Source organism: Orbicella franksi, chromosome 12, assembly GCF_964199315.1.
Source record: "Orbicella franksi chromosome 12, jaOrbFran1.1, whole genome shotgun sequence".
Taxonomy (NCBI): Eukaryota; Metazoa; Cnidaria; class Anthozoa; order Scleractinia; family Merulinidae; genus Orbicella; species Orbicella franksi.
Window position 1 is genome coordinate 2,874,259 of NC_138156.1, and position 15,877 is coordinate 2,890,135.

At 38.7% G+C, this 15,877-nt stretch overlaps 2 protein-coding genes and 1 pseudogene across 2 annotated transcripts; all 3 read right to left on the reverse strand.

The window, feature by feature from the left end:
• Positions 1-296: 296 nt before the first annotated feature.
• On the reverse strand, positions 297-15,831 carry LOC145463788 (coronin-1C-A-like). The gene is made up of 7 exons (XM_081447585.1): positions 15,531-15,831; positions 7,387-7,824; positions 5,816-5,935; positions 4,267-4,368; positions 3,073-3,279; positions 1,157-1,369; positions 297-549 (listed from the first exon to the last, which is right to left on the reverse strand). The coding sequence occupies exons 1-7, from the start codon at positions 15,723-15,725 to the stop codon at positions 463-465; spliced, it is 1,362 nt and encodes a 453-aa protein (XP_081303711.1). The 5' UTR covers positions 15,726-15,831; the 3' UTR covers positions 297-462.
• On the reverse strand, positions 7,842-9,936 carry LOC145463790 (uncharacterized; annotated as a pseudogene).
• On the reverse strand, positions 9,569-11,500 carry LOC145463792 (uncharacterized). The gene has a single exon (XM_081447588.1). It carries the CDS (start codon positions 11,134-11,136, stop codon positions 10,459-10,461), a length of 678 nt encoding a protein of 225 aa, XP_081303714.1. The 5' UTR covers positions 11,137-11,500; the 3' UTR covers positions 9,569-10,458.
• Positions 15,832-15,877: the final 46 nt, after the last annotated feature.

The window sequence follows — 15,877 nt, forward strand, 5'->3', positions numbered from 1 at the left end:
ATGCCCTCACAATGGCTCAACTGTTCCCACCACCCTCCTAATTTCAGCTGCAGTGTTCACCCTCCAGCCCAACCCAAGGCGGAAGGATTGTAGGAATTTGTTTGAAGCGCTTAATGTCGGAGGTTATATTTCACAGTTCCAACACAATCCGAGTTAAATAGTCTGTTTCAGAATTTCTTACGTGGGAGCGATTTTTCGCTTTTCAGGACATTTGGTACTGCCTTGAGAAAAGGTTCTAAAAGGACAGTAGGCTATTCAAACTCGATACTGCTTGAACTGACGGAACAGGGACTCTGTCAAGATCATTGTCAATTCTTTTAATACAAATTACTAGTGGAAAAATACACTTATCAAGCTTTTAAACTGAACAACGTTGCTTGAAACTTTGGTAAAATTCTAAACTGCAGCAGTTCTCAAACTCTTGCTGCTGAACAATTTTGCCATTTTTACTCTGATGCCTGCCTAAGCCAACTTCTCTTCAAGGGCTTTGATTCGCTTTTCTTGCTCCTCCACCTGTAATTTTAGCTGTTTCACCAGGTCCATTACGTCCTTCAAAATCAAATAAGCTTGAATTATTATTTTACAATTAACCGGAAATATGGGGGAATACCAACATTTGAGATTGGTGCACAGTGTCTGCGCAGGGAATCACCTGAAAATGGGTAGTTTATTTCAAGTCATAAATTGAGAACTGATTAAATTAGATGGATACAGAGGATCCCACAGTCTATGTAGAAAGGGACATTATGACAAAACTTCGTAGCACATGATATTCCGTCCTGTTTTCTTGACAATGGATTGATTGTGGAGACAGCCAAGCGCTTAGGGCTGGGCTCCGGACTTGAAATGTGGAGGTTGCAGGTTCAAGTCCCACTCTGACCACTAAGCTGGAGCTGTTTCTCGTCAAACCCTAGTTCATCTCCTCAGTCATGCCTGTACGTAGCTAACTGGTCTGCCTTCCGCCAGTTGGGATTCTTAAGCCTTTTATGTTTATTAGAAATATTTGTTTCTTTCAGTTTACATGGCATGCCTGAGAATTGGCTAGGTGTAGCTTGGTGTAACTACGTGCATAGACCATTATAAACATTTTACATTTTAACATCTTTGGGGAGAAACTGGATGTTTGATCCCCCTTTTACAGTGGCAAGGTACTTACTGGCTCATCATCCTCGGCCTTCTTGGGCACTTTCTTGCCAATAGCAGCTAATCCTTTCTTTGGCTTTGATGTTTTGGAGGCAGCCCCATCCCCTCCTGGCTTGAGTGAGATCAATTTGGGATCAGCATCTTTGCCTTCTAGCCACTCAGCAGCAGAAAGAGAGGGTTCATCACCCTGAGTGTCTGGAAACAAGTCAGACTGGAAGAGTTCTGACTGAAAAACAAAAGGGCATAGGAGTCTTAACTGTGTGAGACAAAAACACTTTGATTTGATTCTGGCAGGTCATTTGTGTACTGACTGATCACAATAAAGTTCAGGCATGTGAGCAAACCTCAAAACCACAAACCAAATGACCGTTGCTGTGTGCTGTTTGCCGTTTACTTTTCTCACACCTTATTGGCTTTTTCCTCGCCACACAATAACATTCCAAAAATTGTATCTGCTGTTCATGGTTTTCTAGGTTTCACAGTGAGTGAAATACAGGACAACGTAAAATAGGGTTCTAGGGATTCAAAGTAGCCAAAGAATGATTTGTAGTAGTCGGTGCTAACATACAGACATCCCCACCATAAAAAGGAACCAATGATTTCAGTTTTAATAAATGGTTGTAACACCTTATGAAGCATTATCACCCTGGAAATTCACTTAACTGCACATCATAAACATTGTAAATTATGTCAGTATGGTTGTCACAATGAGAAAGGCATTTTTAATTGATGTACACGTCACATAATACTTCATCATGTAGGAACAGTGAAACCAATAAGATAGTGAAAACTGCAGTGGCCTAATTGTTACTGTGTTGACCTCCAGATTGATTGGATGTCTGAGGTCAATTTGTTGTGTTCTAGGGTAAGACTGGACTGACATCTTACCCAGAGGGGGAGAAGAAATACTCCTAAACATGTCATGCTATGGAAACCACAGATACACACTGGCAAGTTGGGCTACTAATTGTAAAGCTCAATAGAGTTAAAAGATGGAATAAAAAGCATTTGCCAAATAATATTTTTAACTTGTTGCAGACATCCAGCACTCTGGGGCCAAACAACCCTGAAAACGGTCATCAATAACCTTGATTAAAAATTTTTGAAGTCCAACTTTTTTTTACTTCTTTAGAAAGAGCCCAGCAAGAGCAGTTAAAAGCTGAAAACCGTTTGTCAATATTTCAAAAATTAAAGGAGATATGACATTTTAAATTTAAGAGAATGCTCAGCCCAAAAACGGTGACCCCCCTTGATAAATATTTTCAAATTGAAGGTGTGTTTTCCTGCTAGCAATCTCACTTATGTTGCATATTGACTGTACTATATGAGTAGAACAGGTGTAATCCAAAAAACTGCCCATCAATGATTTTCCTGCCCTTCTAATCACCTCAAAACATATTTGTGACGTCATTAGAAGTGACATCATCAATTATTCAAACAACAAAAACTTGTTTAGGAGGCCAAGACTAAAAAATCTAAAATGGTATGATTTTTAGCAGCACTAAGTACTCTATTTTACCAAATTCTCAAAGTTCCTCAAAGAAAACTGAAGAAAAAAAATTAAGGGGGCTGATTTTAGAGGAACAGTATGGTTCCAGAGGGGAAAACTGAAATTTCTTTAAATTGCTATAACTCAAGAAATATTTTTCATAGCGATGAACAGTGTTCAATATAATAGTCCCCTAGTCATGCTCTTTTAAATGATTATTTGGTGGTTTGAAATTAGAAAATTTGCATGACACATTTTTGTGACGTCATCAAATATGGTATCACAATATGGCATTTTGACATTTTGTTACACTTGAAATGATCAAGACAACGATCCAGGCAGTGTGCAAAGTTTGGTATAAAAATATGCAAAGAGTGCAAAAACTTGCCCTAAATGACCAATTTTAAGGCCATTTGGCCCCGGCGTGCAGTGCTACTTACCTTTCGTGGCACTTTGAAACTGATAGGTTCGCAAACCCCTTTAGCAATAAGCTTGAAGCATTTTGCGACTTCACAGGCCATAACATCACAACCCCGTTTTGGCATGAAACAGGCACCTCGCTGAGGTACATTGGTGCTGTAGTTTGTTAGCCAATGGCAGTGGGGTGCTTCAGGATCCAACTCGTAGTACCTGATGATGCTGTCACCCTATTCAACAAAACATCATCACATTATTGTGCTTTTCTGATAATCTTTCTAAACAAAGGTTTTGTACAGCATAAACAAGTAAAAATTAGCGATAAGAAAGAACAACGTTTTGGTGACATCGTGACACCATTTTCAAGTTCAAATACAAAAAGATAAACTGTCAGAAAATTCGCTCAAGATTAACATACTTTGTAACTACATATGCAATGTCACCCAAATAGTTTTGCTTGACACCATCTCTCAATGTCCAGTCGGACTCAATTCAAGCAAAACTATTTGTGTGACATTGCACATGTAATTACGAAGTATGATAATCTTGGGCGAATTTTCTGACAGTTCATCGTTTTGCATTTGAACTTGAAAATGGTGTCACGATGTCACTGAAACCTTGTTCTTTCTCATCGCTAATTTTTACTTGTTTCTGATAATAAGCAGTGAAATTCCATTTTCACATCAAAAAAACAAATTGTGCTTACAGTTTACTTTCCCAGATACAGGTACCTGATCCCTGAGGAATTGTTTAAATTAACCACATGAAAATAAAGGTCATCTTACTATATCCATCGACTTTGCATGTGGTTCTTCTAAAGAACAGACTAACATTCTAAAAGGAGTAAGAAGAATCACTAGTATGCACGCCCATATAAATATGTAAAGTACAGTACATTGTACTGTTTATTTTACTGTGTTCACTGGAACATTTGACATCTATTCTTACTATGCTGGCCAGCCTAAGGTCCTGGAGGTATATATCACCCATAGTCCTGAAACATCAATTTAGAGGTACTTTTTTCCCAAAAAAAAAATAAATGAAAAATGTCATCAGATATCCTGTTAAGAAGTTGGCAAACGTGAGGCTGTTATGGAATGATGCAAAGTTCTCTGTGATTTTTCAGCCTTGACTCAAACATCAAATTTAATAATCCAACTTGAATTTAATCTGACAGGGTGAGAGTGAGAATGACTTCCATTGTGCAGTAATCTTACCTTGCCATATAAGTAAATCATTTTTGTGTCAGCATCATAATGAATAAAGAAGACTGCATTAGACTGGTCAATCTCCTCAAGGGCCAGATTTTCCAGAGTGTCCTGTTGCAGAAAAACAGAATTGTACCAAATCTCAGTGATCCATCTACCTGCACGTCTTGCATCTCAGACTCATAATTTTCCAAAAAGACGCCCAAATTTAGTCCCAGATGCGTCCAATGGATGCAAAAAAAGTACCTTCTCTCTATTACAATCATGACTTGATGACTTTTCTTCTCTATTTATGAAAAATTTCAAAATGTGTATCAAAGTAAGCAGCGTGTGATCGTAAAGCGAACGCTATTGCATTCTGGTCATTACAGGCTCAATTTTCATGATCAGAAGTGTAGGTTTTTTTGATTCCATACACGTGCTTTCTGTCTCTTCCTGCTTGCTTTCGTAAGGCAGACATTGTTATTCAAATTAAATGCCACTGAAGTAAAAACTTAAGCCCCTGGAGGGGCAACACAGCTCTCATTTGCACAACAGCCCTAAGCAAATAAACATCAAGAACAAGAAGCAGCAACTGCAATAGAGAAGAATGATGCGAAAGCAGACAATGAAGAATCAGCACAAACGAAATCTGCAAAATCTAAGGAACGAAGATTTTTTGAACTGTGGCTCAAAACATATTCGTGGCTGGTCTACAAGAAAAATGGAAATTATATGTATTGTAAAGTCTGCTCAGAGGCTAGGAAATCGAACAGAATGAGTAAGGGAGCCAAGTGCCTAAATTTTTAAAACACTACGCTAAATTGGCATGCTGGTCTCCTCGAACACCAGAAGATGGCCCTCGAAGGTAAAAAAAGTAACTAATAAAATACAAAGCTCATTTAATTGTATGTGTTATTCATAGGTACAACTCATATAATGTTGAGAGTGGGACTCACACTCCTGTTTGTGGGACTCATGGGTTTTGGGCTGTGCGAGTCCCTGGACTCACTACTGCCTTTTTCTAGATGGATCGCTGAATCTCTAACATTTAATACAAGTGTCAATGTTGGTGATGTAGATCTAGATAAGTGTGACCTGATGATACCTTGCATTGATCAACTCACATCTCATATGTTTTATCTTGTGTAGATCTCGCTCTTTCTATCTTTCATATTAGTTAGAAAGAAAAAAATTACTTTAATTTCCAGCATGTTCACTTTACTTAACATCTTGACTATGTCAGCCATCAAGTGGACCTCTTGTGGGAACACTGTGAATTATGGTGCCCAGGATAGGGTAAGAAAGAGCAAAAAAGCAGGGGGAGGAACAAGGGGAGAAAAAGTATTTTCTGAGAACCAAGGAACAAATACAGTACCCAGTAGCAAGGGGTAAAAGAGCCTGGCCCTATCAAGGAGAAGTACACAGAGCAGTTCAAATTTCCTACCCAGCCCTCCCCCGCCCCTGTTCCAATAACACAAGGTGTCCAAAACAGTGTTACTAACTTTACTAAACAAAATTCGTCAACCTCAAGCTAAATGTGTAACTACAGTAACGTTTTTCTGGAAACCAAACTAACCGCTTTCCAAATTGCATATTGTCGGGAACTCATCTTTGAGAATCCAGCAGTAAACAAGTAACCAAATTCACTGCAAAATGCTACTCTCTGTGGCTTGGCTCCTTCATGACCATTTGCTTCCTGCAAAGAACCAAAAAAACACACTTAAAAAAACAACATTCATAAAAAGAAATCCCCCCACTTAGCTAAGCTATAACCCCATAGTTGTCACATTGAGTTGAGAGACATAATGAAAGTGATGTAGGAGGTTGCAAAAAAGGCTACTGCTCTGTCTTGCAAATCTGAAGGGTCAGTGAAATGAACGGTTACACTCAATGTGGCATGTCAACCGAGAAGTGACATCTGCCAAACTGTAAGTGTTTATTATAGTGATCAAAGATCACAGAAATTGAGTATGAACAAATGCTTTTTTAAGAAATCAAATGTTTTCTGATGATATGGAGACCTTTAAATAATTCATTTACAAGTGAAGTAGGGGACTTTTGAAAGTAGGTGGTAACTGGGTTTTCTTCTGATCGAGGAGAAAAGTTAATTTCATAGGGTAACCTCCTATAATTTTTTATTCAATTGCCATTAACACTTAATATTTCTTTTACTGTCAACACTTATTTACAAAAAAATCGAATGATTTTAAGGGATTTTTAGGTTTTTTATCATCCATATTGTAGAGCAGTTCAAATATACCATGTCCCTGATATGCTTTGTGCACACACTAATTTATCTTATCTAATTTATTTCATATTAGAGACTTTTATGCGTAGAACAAATCAAATGCAAGAACTGAGAAGATGTTTCGTTGACACTACATGACATATAATGTGTTGTTCATAAAATATCCATACCCCTTTCACAGAGGGTGTCTAGGTTTGAATCCCCAATCCCTCTGGAAATTTCGGTTTTGTTCTTTCCTTTACAATTTTTGGCTTCTAAGAACCCCAATTCTATTGGAATTTCCAATAATGGTCCTTAGGGTAGGTATGGATATTTTCTGGAGCCACACAATGTGACTCATGGCAAATCAAAGACATGGAATATGATCAAGGAATTGATGATGGTTTAACTCCAAAATTGGGTTTAAACATTCCAAAGTGAACTTCAACATAACACAGACAGGCCAAGGGAGAAAGGAAATTTATCACACAATGGTTTTTTAAAAGATCCATCTCTTATCTGGAACAATGCCTCATTTTGTTTATGACATGGTATTAATAGGCAACCTCATATTGCATTTCCCTAGTATGATTAACTAGATACAAGCACCAGACTGTGCTCCATGAAGCAGCCTACAGTTTGCATAAATTCTGGATTGCCTTCACAGAAAACAACCTATTTTGATTGCCCTCCATTACAAAATACTGCATTCCAGCTAAAGAAAAATTACCCCACTTTGGATCACTACAGTTGGTTCCTAATTCAAACTCAAAACCATTTCCCTTGGATTTGCCCCTCAGTCACTTACCATCAGCTATTTCAAACTCCCGCTATTTCAAACAATTTTTCATTTCCCCTGAGAGTTTTAAATAACAGGGTTCAACTGTATGATAAAGGCAAAAGCACTAAATTCTACTCACACAAACAACCTCTCCCTTCCGCACATCGATTGTCCTTATCTTCTTGTCTTTGCATGTGGTGGCAATAAGACTTCCATTGGTATTCCATGAGACGCTATAAATGATATCTGGGTGACAGTCAATTTCTTTGGCTGCCTCTCCAGTTTCTAAATTCCAGATAACAATCAGTGGGTCAGTGCTGGCACTAAGCAGGATATTGGATGCCACAGGATGCCACAGAACTTGGTGGACTTTTCTTTGATGGCTATCCGATAGAGTTAACAGAGGTTCTGTTATAGTCTCTTTGCCCAGTCCCTCATCAGGAATTTGCCAGATTTTCACAGTGGTGTCCTCTGAGGATGATGCTATCAAGTTGTCATCGAAAGGGTTCCAGGCTATATCCAAGACATCTTGTGTATGTCCACCCACTCTTCCATGCTCAGGATCTAAACGACCAACCTGAAAGACAAGAAGGAGAAGCCAATTATTTTCTTGCACTACAAGCAGACAATATATGGATACATTTTAGAAACAAAAAACATGTACCATGTTTGTATCCAGTTATAGAAACACAGTTTTAAACCAAAGAGCGCACTTATCTGCTTTGGATTATTTTCTAAACATGTATGGTGGTTGAATTGACCACAATTGACCATACTATTATTCTACGAGTTATAGAGGCTACATATATATAAATAAGTACAATGGTTTGTTTTTTGATGAGCAGATCCTCTTCATATTGCATAAGCAGCCTTCTCAAAATGTTTCTGAGGAGGAGGCTATATTAAAGTTGGAGGCAGCTTGGTTGCCGAAGGCAACCTTTCGAGCGCCCATAGGGTGCAAGCATGTGGGGGGGTCCAGGGGCACTCCCCCCTCCCCCCCTTGGGAAATTCTTGAAATTTAGATGCTCAATGGTGTGATTTGGTGCAATCTGGGGGACCTGAAAGGTGAGAATTATATCTCATTTTTATGAACTTGATTTACTATCATTTGCAATAACATGTCTAAAGATATCTTTCATTCACAAATTATTCCAGGTTTGTCAAGATAAGATGGCAAAACATTTAAGCTTTGAATTAATGTGATTGATATTGTACTGTAAATAATTATAGAAATTAACCCATAAGCTGTTCAGGAACAATGGTAAATACTTCATATAATAATAACAGGCTATAGTTTGTATATCAACAACTATAATATGCACATTGTCTGTCATAGCTAATTAGGTTACATAACTAATCATGTTATAAAGCTTCCAAATTTCAAAAACAATCATTGTCGTCAAATAATCAAATATCTCAGTTTTCTAGAAATCAGTGTCAAATTCAAATGCACTGTCGTAATAATTACTGTCTGGTAGTACAGGTGAGATGTCTAACAGAGTTGACACTTCCTCAACTTCATGCTCAATTTCTTGAATGGCATTTTCCTCAACCATATCTGTCTGGACAGAAACATCAGCCACCTCCTTTGGATTGTTTACTAGAGGAGGAGCTTCTGTGGCAGTGTGAAGTGGACCTTGCCTTCTTGGGAGCTTCTTTCTGTTCTTTTGTCCAGCCACGACTGAACAGCTCAGGTCACAAGAGACACCATCTTTGGACTGCCCAATGCTGGCCCATTGATCTTTACATGAAGCATTTCCTCAAGCATGTCATTTTGGAGACGGCTTCTACATCAGTTCTTTACAATTTTGAGAGCACTTGCACCTCTTTCAGGCCATGAATTGCTCACTGGCAGGGTGATTGCAGTTATGCTATGAGGAGGAGCTCTCCAAAAAAGGGTTGATACTCAGACTTTCATAAGCTGACTCAGAAACCACTGTGTGCTGGTGGTACTGCTTTTTTCCGTCTTGATTTCAATGGGAATGTTGGGCTTGATGTTGTCATTGATGTTAAATTTCATTTGATGCCACTCTGCAAGTAGTTTGCTACTTCTGGTCATCTGGGAAGCATCATCATCGCCCTGGTAAAAGTGCTGAGCAAGACTAGAAATATCCCTGTTCCCATAGACATTGAAACCCAACTCACTGCTTTCTGGCACAGCCAAAGGGTCGAAAATCTGGAGTCCTGCAACCATACTGGTCATATATTGCTCTTATAAGCAGTGCAGCTGTTGTTGCTGTGCAGTAGACACCTTGAGATCTTCGCAGATGTTGGTATATGAATCAAGAGCAGCTAAAAACTTGTGCACTAGGGAATTGGTTTCCAGTAGCTCCTCAAGACTGGCTTTGGTTGCATTAATCAGGGGAACAATTTGAGAGAAGGCCACTGATCCGCCTTGAAATGCCTTTGACAGATTGGACAGGACTGGCAGGACATATTTCAAAATGAAGAGCACTCCAATGAATTTTCCCTCTTTCAGCCTCTTGAGCAGGCCATGAGCTGTAGCACAGCCACCTTCATCCAAAGCTTGAAGGGTATGAAGGACAGCCTCGTATTCTTGATACAGGGCAGCAACAGACTTGTCAAAACTCAACCATCTTGTGGAACAAGCCTTTTTCATGCTCTTTACAAGGATCTGCTTACTCTTCTCTTTTAGCTGTAAGCTGCATTTCTTGATGTTAATTTGCATCTTCAACAGAACTGCTAGGCGTTTTGGTGAGTTCTCAAAATACGTCCAGAGTTTACACAGTGTGTTCTCCACTCACTTGATGTAGGCAATCTCCTTGTTAGTATCAGTGCAAGCTAAGGCCAATTTGCGACAAATACAGTGAACATTGATAATGACTGGGTTTAGCTCTTTAAGCTGTGCTGCTACACCATTATTTTTGCCTATCATCACTGCAGCCCCACCTGTTGCAAGGCCTTTCAGATTTTTAAGACTTAAACCACACTGCTGTACCAACTCATCCTTGATAAGGGATGTCAGGGCATCAGCGTTAGCACTTGAAAATTCCTCTAGGATGTTTTGCACTGACAGAAATGCAATTTCCACGGAAGATGTGACAGGGCTTACAAACTGGATGAATGTAAGCATTTGAGATTGGACACAGATGTTGGTTACCTCATCCACCATGAGTCCATAACTTTGGACCTGCTGCACACTGATAACTATTTCTTCCTTGACTGTTTCTCCCAAGATGAGGAAGATTTCTCAGATTGATCCTTCAGAACTGTGGTTGAAGTACTTGAGTTGATTCACGTCAAGGGAAACCTCAGCAAACTTGATCAAGTTGAGAAACTTTCTGTTTGCAATGTGCTCCTTTGCCAGAAAGTAAGCAACTGAAAAAGCTTTCTCCAAGACGTCTTTGGCAATTTCTTTCCTTTCCACCACTTCTTTGTGGAATACAGACATGTGCTGTAAGAGCTCTTGACTGGCTGCTTTACAATGCTGATCAGAACCACAATGTACCTTAAGGGCGTCATACTTTAATCTCATACTTGCTGTTTGAGTGAAGGCTGATTCTCCTTTATTTTGCACTGTTTTTAGTGCATGCTTCTTGCATAATAGGCAGAACATCCCTTCACTCTCTACAAAACAAAGGCAATGATTTTCCTTCTCTTGGTGCCAAGTATGAATGTACTTCTTCTTCTGTTGCTGAAGTCTTGCTATCTCTTCCTCTCTTAAGCTACTGCACAGTTTGGAAGGACATGTGTAATAGTTGTGCACAACTTTGTCAGTACCAAAGAACTGACCTATTAGATCTTGACATGCTTTTGCACTCAAGAGAACTTGAACAAGAAGGTTGTTAGGCCACCGATTTAGCTTGGGTGGATGAGCTTGGTGTAGAACTACACGACATCTGATGAAGGGTGGAAACTGGTGAATCATCTCCCATGCCTGTTCTGCTTTCTACTTGCTGGGTGGTGGAAGCACCTGCAGTGACGTTATTACCATCCCTTCTTTGTTCATCGCCTTTGACCAGATTAACGTATATTTTCATTGAAATTGTGTCTTTTTCTTTCTTGTCTTTATAGTAATTAAATGGTCATGAAATGCAGAGCATGGATTGAATGTGATTTAAAAAATCATCATTGAAATATATTACTTCCAGTTATCAATGAGTTATTTGTTGCCAGGATATAAATTGCAGAGATTGCCGTCATTTGCAAATTCATGCAGACGCAATTTTCAACACAGGTTACGGCTCTTCCTCAGCTAACCAAGATTTGTATTACTGTATTTTTTCTCTTTTTTCTCATTCTAATTAAATTATAACAGCTGTTTAAATTTGTTTGCAATACTTTTGACTCTTTGGTTCACGACTTCACGTGAGTGTCTTAAGAAGTTGCTCTTTTTATTTTCCAAACTTGTTATTTACATTGTGTTAATGTTTTAAAGGATTATTTCAGTGTTTGAACAAGCGGAGTTTCATTTATAAATCCACCGAGAAACGCAAATCCAGGCGGTCAAATCAACAAAGCAATCTTTCTGAGACAGTGTCGCACCACAATTCCCACAAGTTTAATCAGGCGGAAAATTCAGCAAAGCGTGAATTTCAAAAAAGAGAGACTAAAAACAAAAATAAACGCTTCGCCTAGCCTTTTGTAAAGTCCAGATGCCATTTGCTGTTTGTGTTAAAGATGGCTCTGATTATGTTAAGATATATAGTGTAGAGAAGCTTCTGCACTCCAATCCAGTCCAGCGTTATCCATCTGGGCCTAATAACTGTTCTCTGTCCGAATCATTCGTTGAATATTTTAGTGACAAAATTGTTAAAATCCGCAATGATCTTGACAAAGTTGATGGAACTCTGAATGACGGTCAAGTTACTTCATGCAATGCTGAGTCTGAAAGCTGTCTAGCTGGTCAGCTGCTAAGTGAATTTAAACTGGTCAATGAGGAGGTCGTATCTGGTTTTGTGAATCACCTGTGTTCAAAGTCCTGTACACTTGATCCAATTCCATCCTCAGTGTTCAAAGGGTGCCGTCATTATCTGCTTCCAATGATCACTCGTATAGTTAACTTGTCTCTTACAAGTGGCCAAGTACCTGATAGATTCAAGGTTGCCATGTTGAAGCCGTTGTTGAAAAAGAGTGGAGCTGATCATGAACTATTTTCGAACTTTCGTCCTGTCTTGAATTTATATTTTCTATCCAAAGTTACGGAGAAAGCAGTTGCAGCACAATTAATGGACCACCTTAATGATAATGAAGGCTTATTAGAAGAATTTCAGTCGGCATATAAATCTCATCACAGTACAGAGACTGCGCTTGTGAGAGTTCAAAATGATATTTTGAAGGCTATTGACAATAACAGATCGGTTATATTACTATTGCTCGATTTATCAGCTGCGTTTGATACTGTCGATCATTCGATTTTGTTATCTAGACTACAGAATCGCTTTGGTATTAGGAACACTGCTCTTAATTGGTTTCATTCGTATCTTCACTCACGCGAACAGTTTGTTTCTGTCAATGGAATTGAATCGTCAAAGAAGAATTTACCCTACGGGGTACCACAGGGTTCTGTACTGGGACCCTTGTTGTATTCCCTTTATACAAGTCCGCTGGGTGACATAGCCAGAAAGCATAGCATACCGTTTCATCTCTATGCAGATGACACACAGTTGTACTTGTCGTTTACGTCCAATTGCCCTAATCATCTATCAAGCTCAAAGATGGCAGTAGAATTATGTGTTAAGGACATTGGGGACTGGATGCTGCGCAACAAACTTAAGTTAAATCGGGATAAGACTGAACTTTTGGTTATTAGTTCTAAATATCGTCCACGACCACCCCTCGACTATATACGAGTTGGTGATGAAGTAATCAAGTCTAGTAAACAGGCCAGGAATTTAGGAGTTGCATTCGATCAATGTTTGGATTTCAAAGAACACGTTAAAATAACCTGCAAGAGCGCACTTTTCCGCATTCGTAGTATAGCTAAAATTAGGCGATACCTATCCCAGAGTACTACTGAGACCATTGTTCACGCTTACATAACATCGCGTTTGGACTATTGTAACGCCCTACTGTACGGTCTCCCAAAGTATCTGATTAATAGACTTCAGCTTGTACAGAACTCAGCAGCTCGCCTTGTTACCTTGACTAGAAGGCAGGAACACATCACACCAATACTAAGGAGCTTACATTGGTTGCCAGTTCATTTTAGGATTATTTTCAAAATATTGTTGTTAACTTACAAAGCTCTGAATGGACTGGCCCCTGATTACATTAGAGACCTACTGCGATTTAACATTTCTGGTCGGACACTACGATCTTCAAACAACAGGTTGCTTGATGAGCCTAGAGCAAATCTTAAAACGTATGGTGAAAGGGCTTTTTCCGTGGCGGCACCAAGGCTCTGGAATAAACTACCCCTCCAGATCAGACTTTCATCATCAGAGGCAGTTTTTAAGGCTAATCTTAAGACTTATCTTTTTAAGCGTGCATTTGATTTGTAGTTTTTACTTTTTATCTGTAGCCTAATTGTATTATATAGCGTATTTAATTCTTAGGATTTTAACTTTTAGGATTTAGGATTTTAGGTTTTTAAAGAATTAGGATTTTAATTTTAAAGTATTGTAAAGCGCCATGGACAATTAGTGGAAAATGGCGCTATATAAATGTATATTTATTTATTTATTTATTTTATTTATTTATATTTTAACATTTTTAGCAGCCATTTCTATTTAATACAACTAATTTATTCATTCGCTGCCACCAGCATGTGCAAAATCGACGCAAAAGATTGCTGTATTATTCTACTGAAAGAAGTACTTACCATCCTTCCTTTGCTCTTTGGCAAAGTAGGAAGTTATCCCTGAACCGGGTGTGGGTTTTCGTTTTCGATTCTCTCCCATAAGTTTTTAACGCTTTAAAATACTCTCCCCCCATTGCACGACACAACTGTAAATGACACAGTAAAACCCAGATAAATTACTTTCCGATTGTGACCAGTGCTTGATGTGAAATTGACATGGTTTTATCTGATTCAATGAATATTTCTGCTTTCTTTATCGAAGATTGAAGAAAGATCAGAATGTTTGTGTTTAAAATAAACGGATGCACGCTAAACAAGCGCTCTTAACCCTTTTGAATAATGTTCAGGGACTTTCCTTTCAAGTTTAACAGTTCTTTCCGTTTTCTTTTTTCTTTTTTCTTTTCCTCTTGTTGTTAGTAAAAATAATTCATTTTCTGACGGCAAGGAGACAGTCAAATTCCCAGAGGAGGCGGTTCGTTGAGCCAGCTGCTGGCCCATTTTGAGAAGGCTGCATAAGTACACTGTCAGTCATATCTAAGCATCAAAACATCACTTGAAACATTATTTCACTTGGTACCAAAAATTGCAAGTTTCCTTATCAATCATTTGCAGTTTGACAGACCCTTACACAAGCTCTTATGACCAGAAAGAGAGAAAAAAAGAATTCCCAGAACAAAGGAACCTCACATTCCTATTCCTTTGATCCTGCTCCGGCAATTTCTGGCATTTTTAGTTGGTTTCTCAGAAAATGTCTGTCTTCACAAAGCCTTTTTTAAAGAACAAAATTATATACAAATGGATGAAATAAATAAGAGAACAAATTCTCAAGTTTTTGAAAGAGTAACATCATTTCTACCACAAATAATGATACAATTTAAGAAAGGAATTGACTGTCGACTGAATGATGACCAATGTGCAAAAAAAGCCTAACTAAGCAAGTCAACAGTGCTTTTCGGTCTATAAAATGACTACATCAATTTCTTTGCACTTGTTAAATTTTTGAATGACTAATCCATATTGAATTGAAGGGCATGCATCTGGAAGCTAAGTCAGCTGTCCAGCCCCACTGCCCAATGGAAATTTCCTGGGCCTTTTGATCCCTCCCACCCCTACCCCCCAACACAACCCCTCCATTGTGGTGGAGCTATGTATATTTTCTGGGACAACACAATATAAAGTACCCCTAGAAATGGAATATTGGTAGTTGCAGTAACTACATGTAAACGCATTTCAGTGTTAGTTTCGTATGCATGCCAATCTAGGGATACATAAGTGATATCCGGTATCAACTTGAGAATACCTGTCATATAAGCTTACTTATATTTACACGTTTCCTCCCACTTTCGTAACTTCGTTCCCGTCGGTTACAATTTAATTTGTACAAATCATTGAATTGTCTCAGTAAACTGCCAGGTGAAGCTACCTTGTAGAAGACAAATACAAACTTGTCTTGCTTTAAGTTTCTCATCTATGCTAATTTACCAGCAAGTTTAAAGCATGTAATTAAAAGAGCATCCTACCTCGTCGAGTCTCAAGACAAGGAAGGCACCACCGCCAGCCGATGCTAATATAATGGCAACAAATTTAGGATTGACTGCACAGAACGGCGATTCAACTGCATTTCTTGAAACCTGAAATCCCTCATAACAATGATCCTTCTTTGCTGCCGTTCCAAATACATGCCGGAACTTTGATTGCCTCACGAATTTGGCCATATCTGCTTGTGTACAGTGACTTCTATGAATACTCTGAGGTTTCTTGCACCTTTGCTGGTCTCCAAAGACAGAGAAACCTACAAAATATTCAGAAGGCAGCACCAACGTACCGAGCGAAACAAAGCAGAAGGAAATAGGAAATAGTAAGTTGG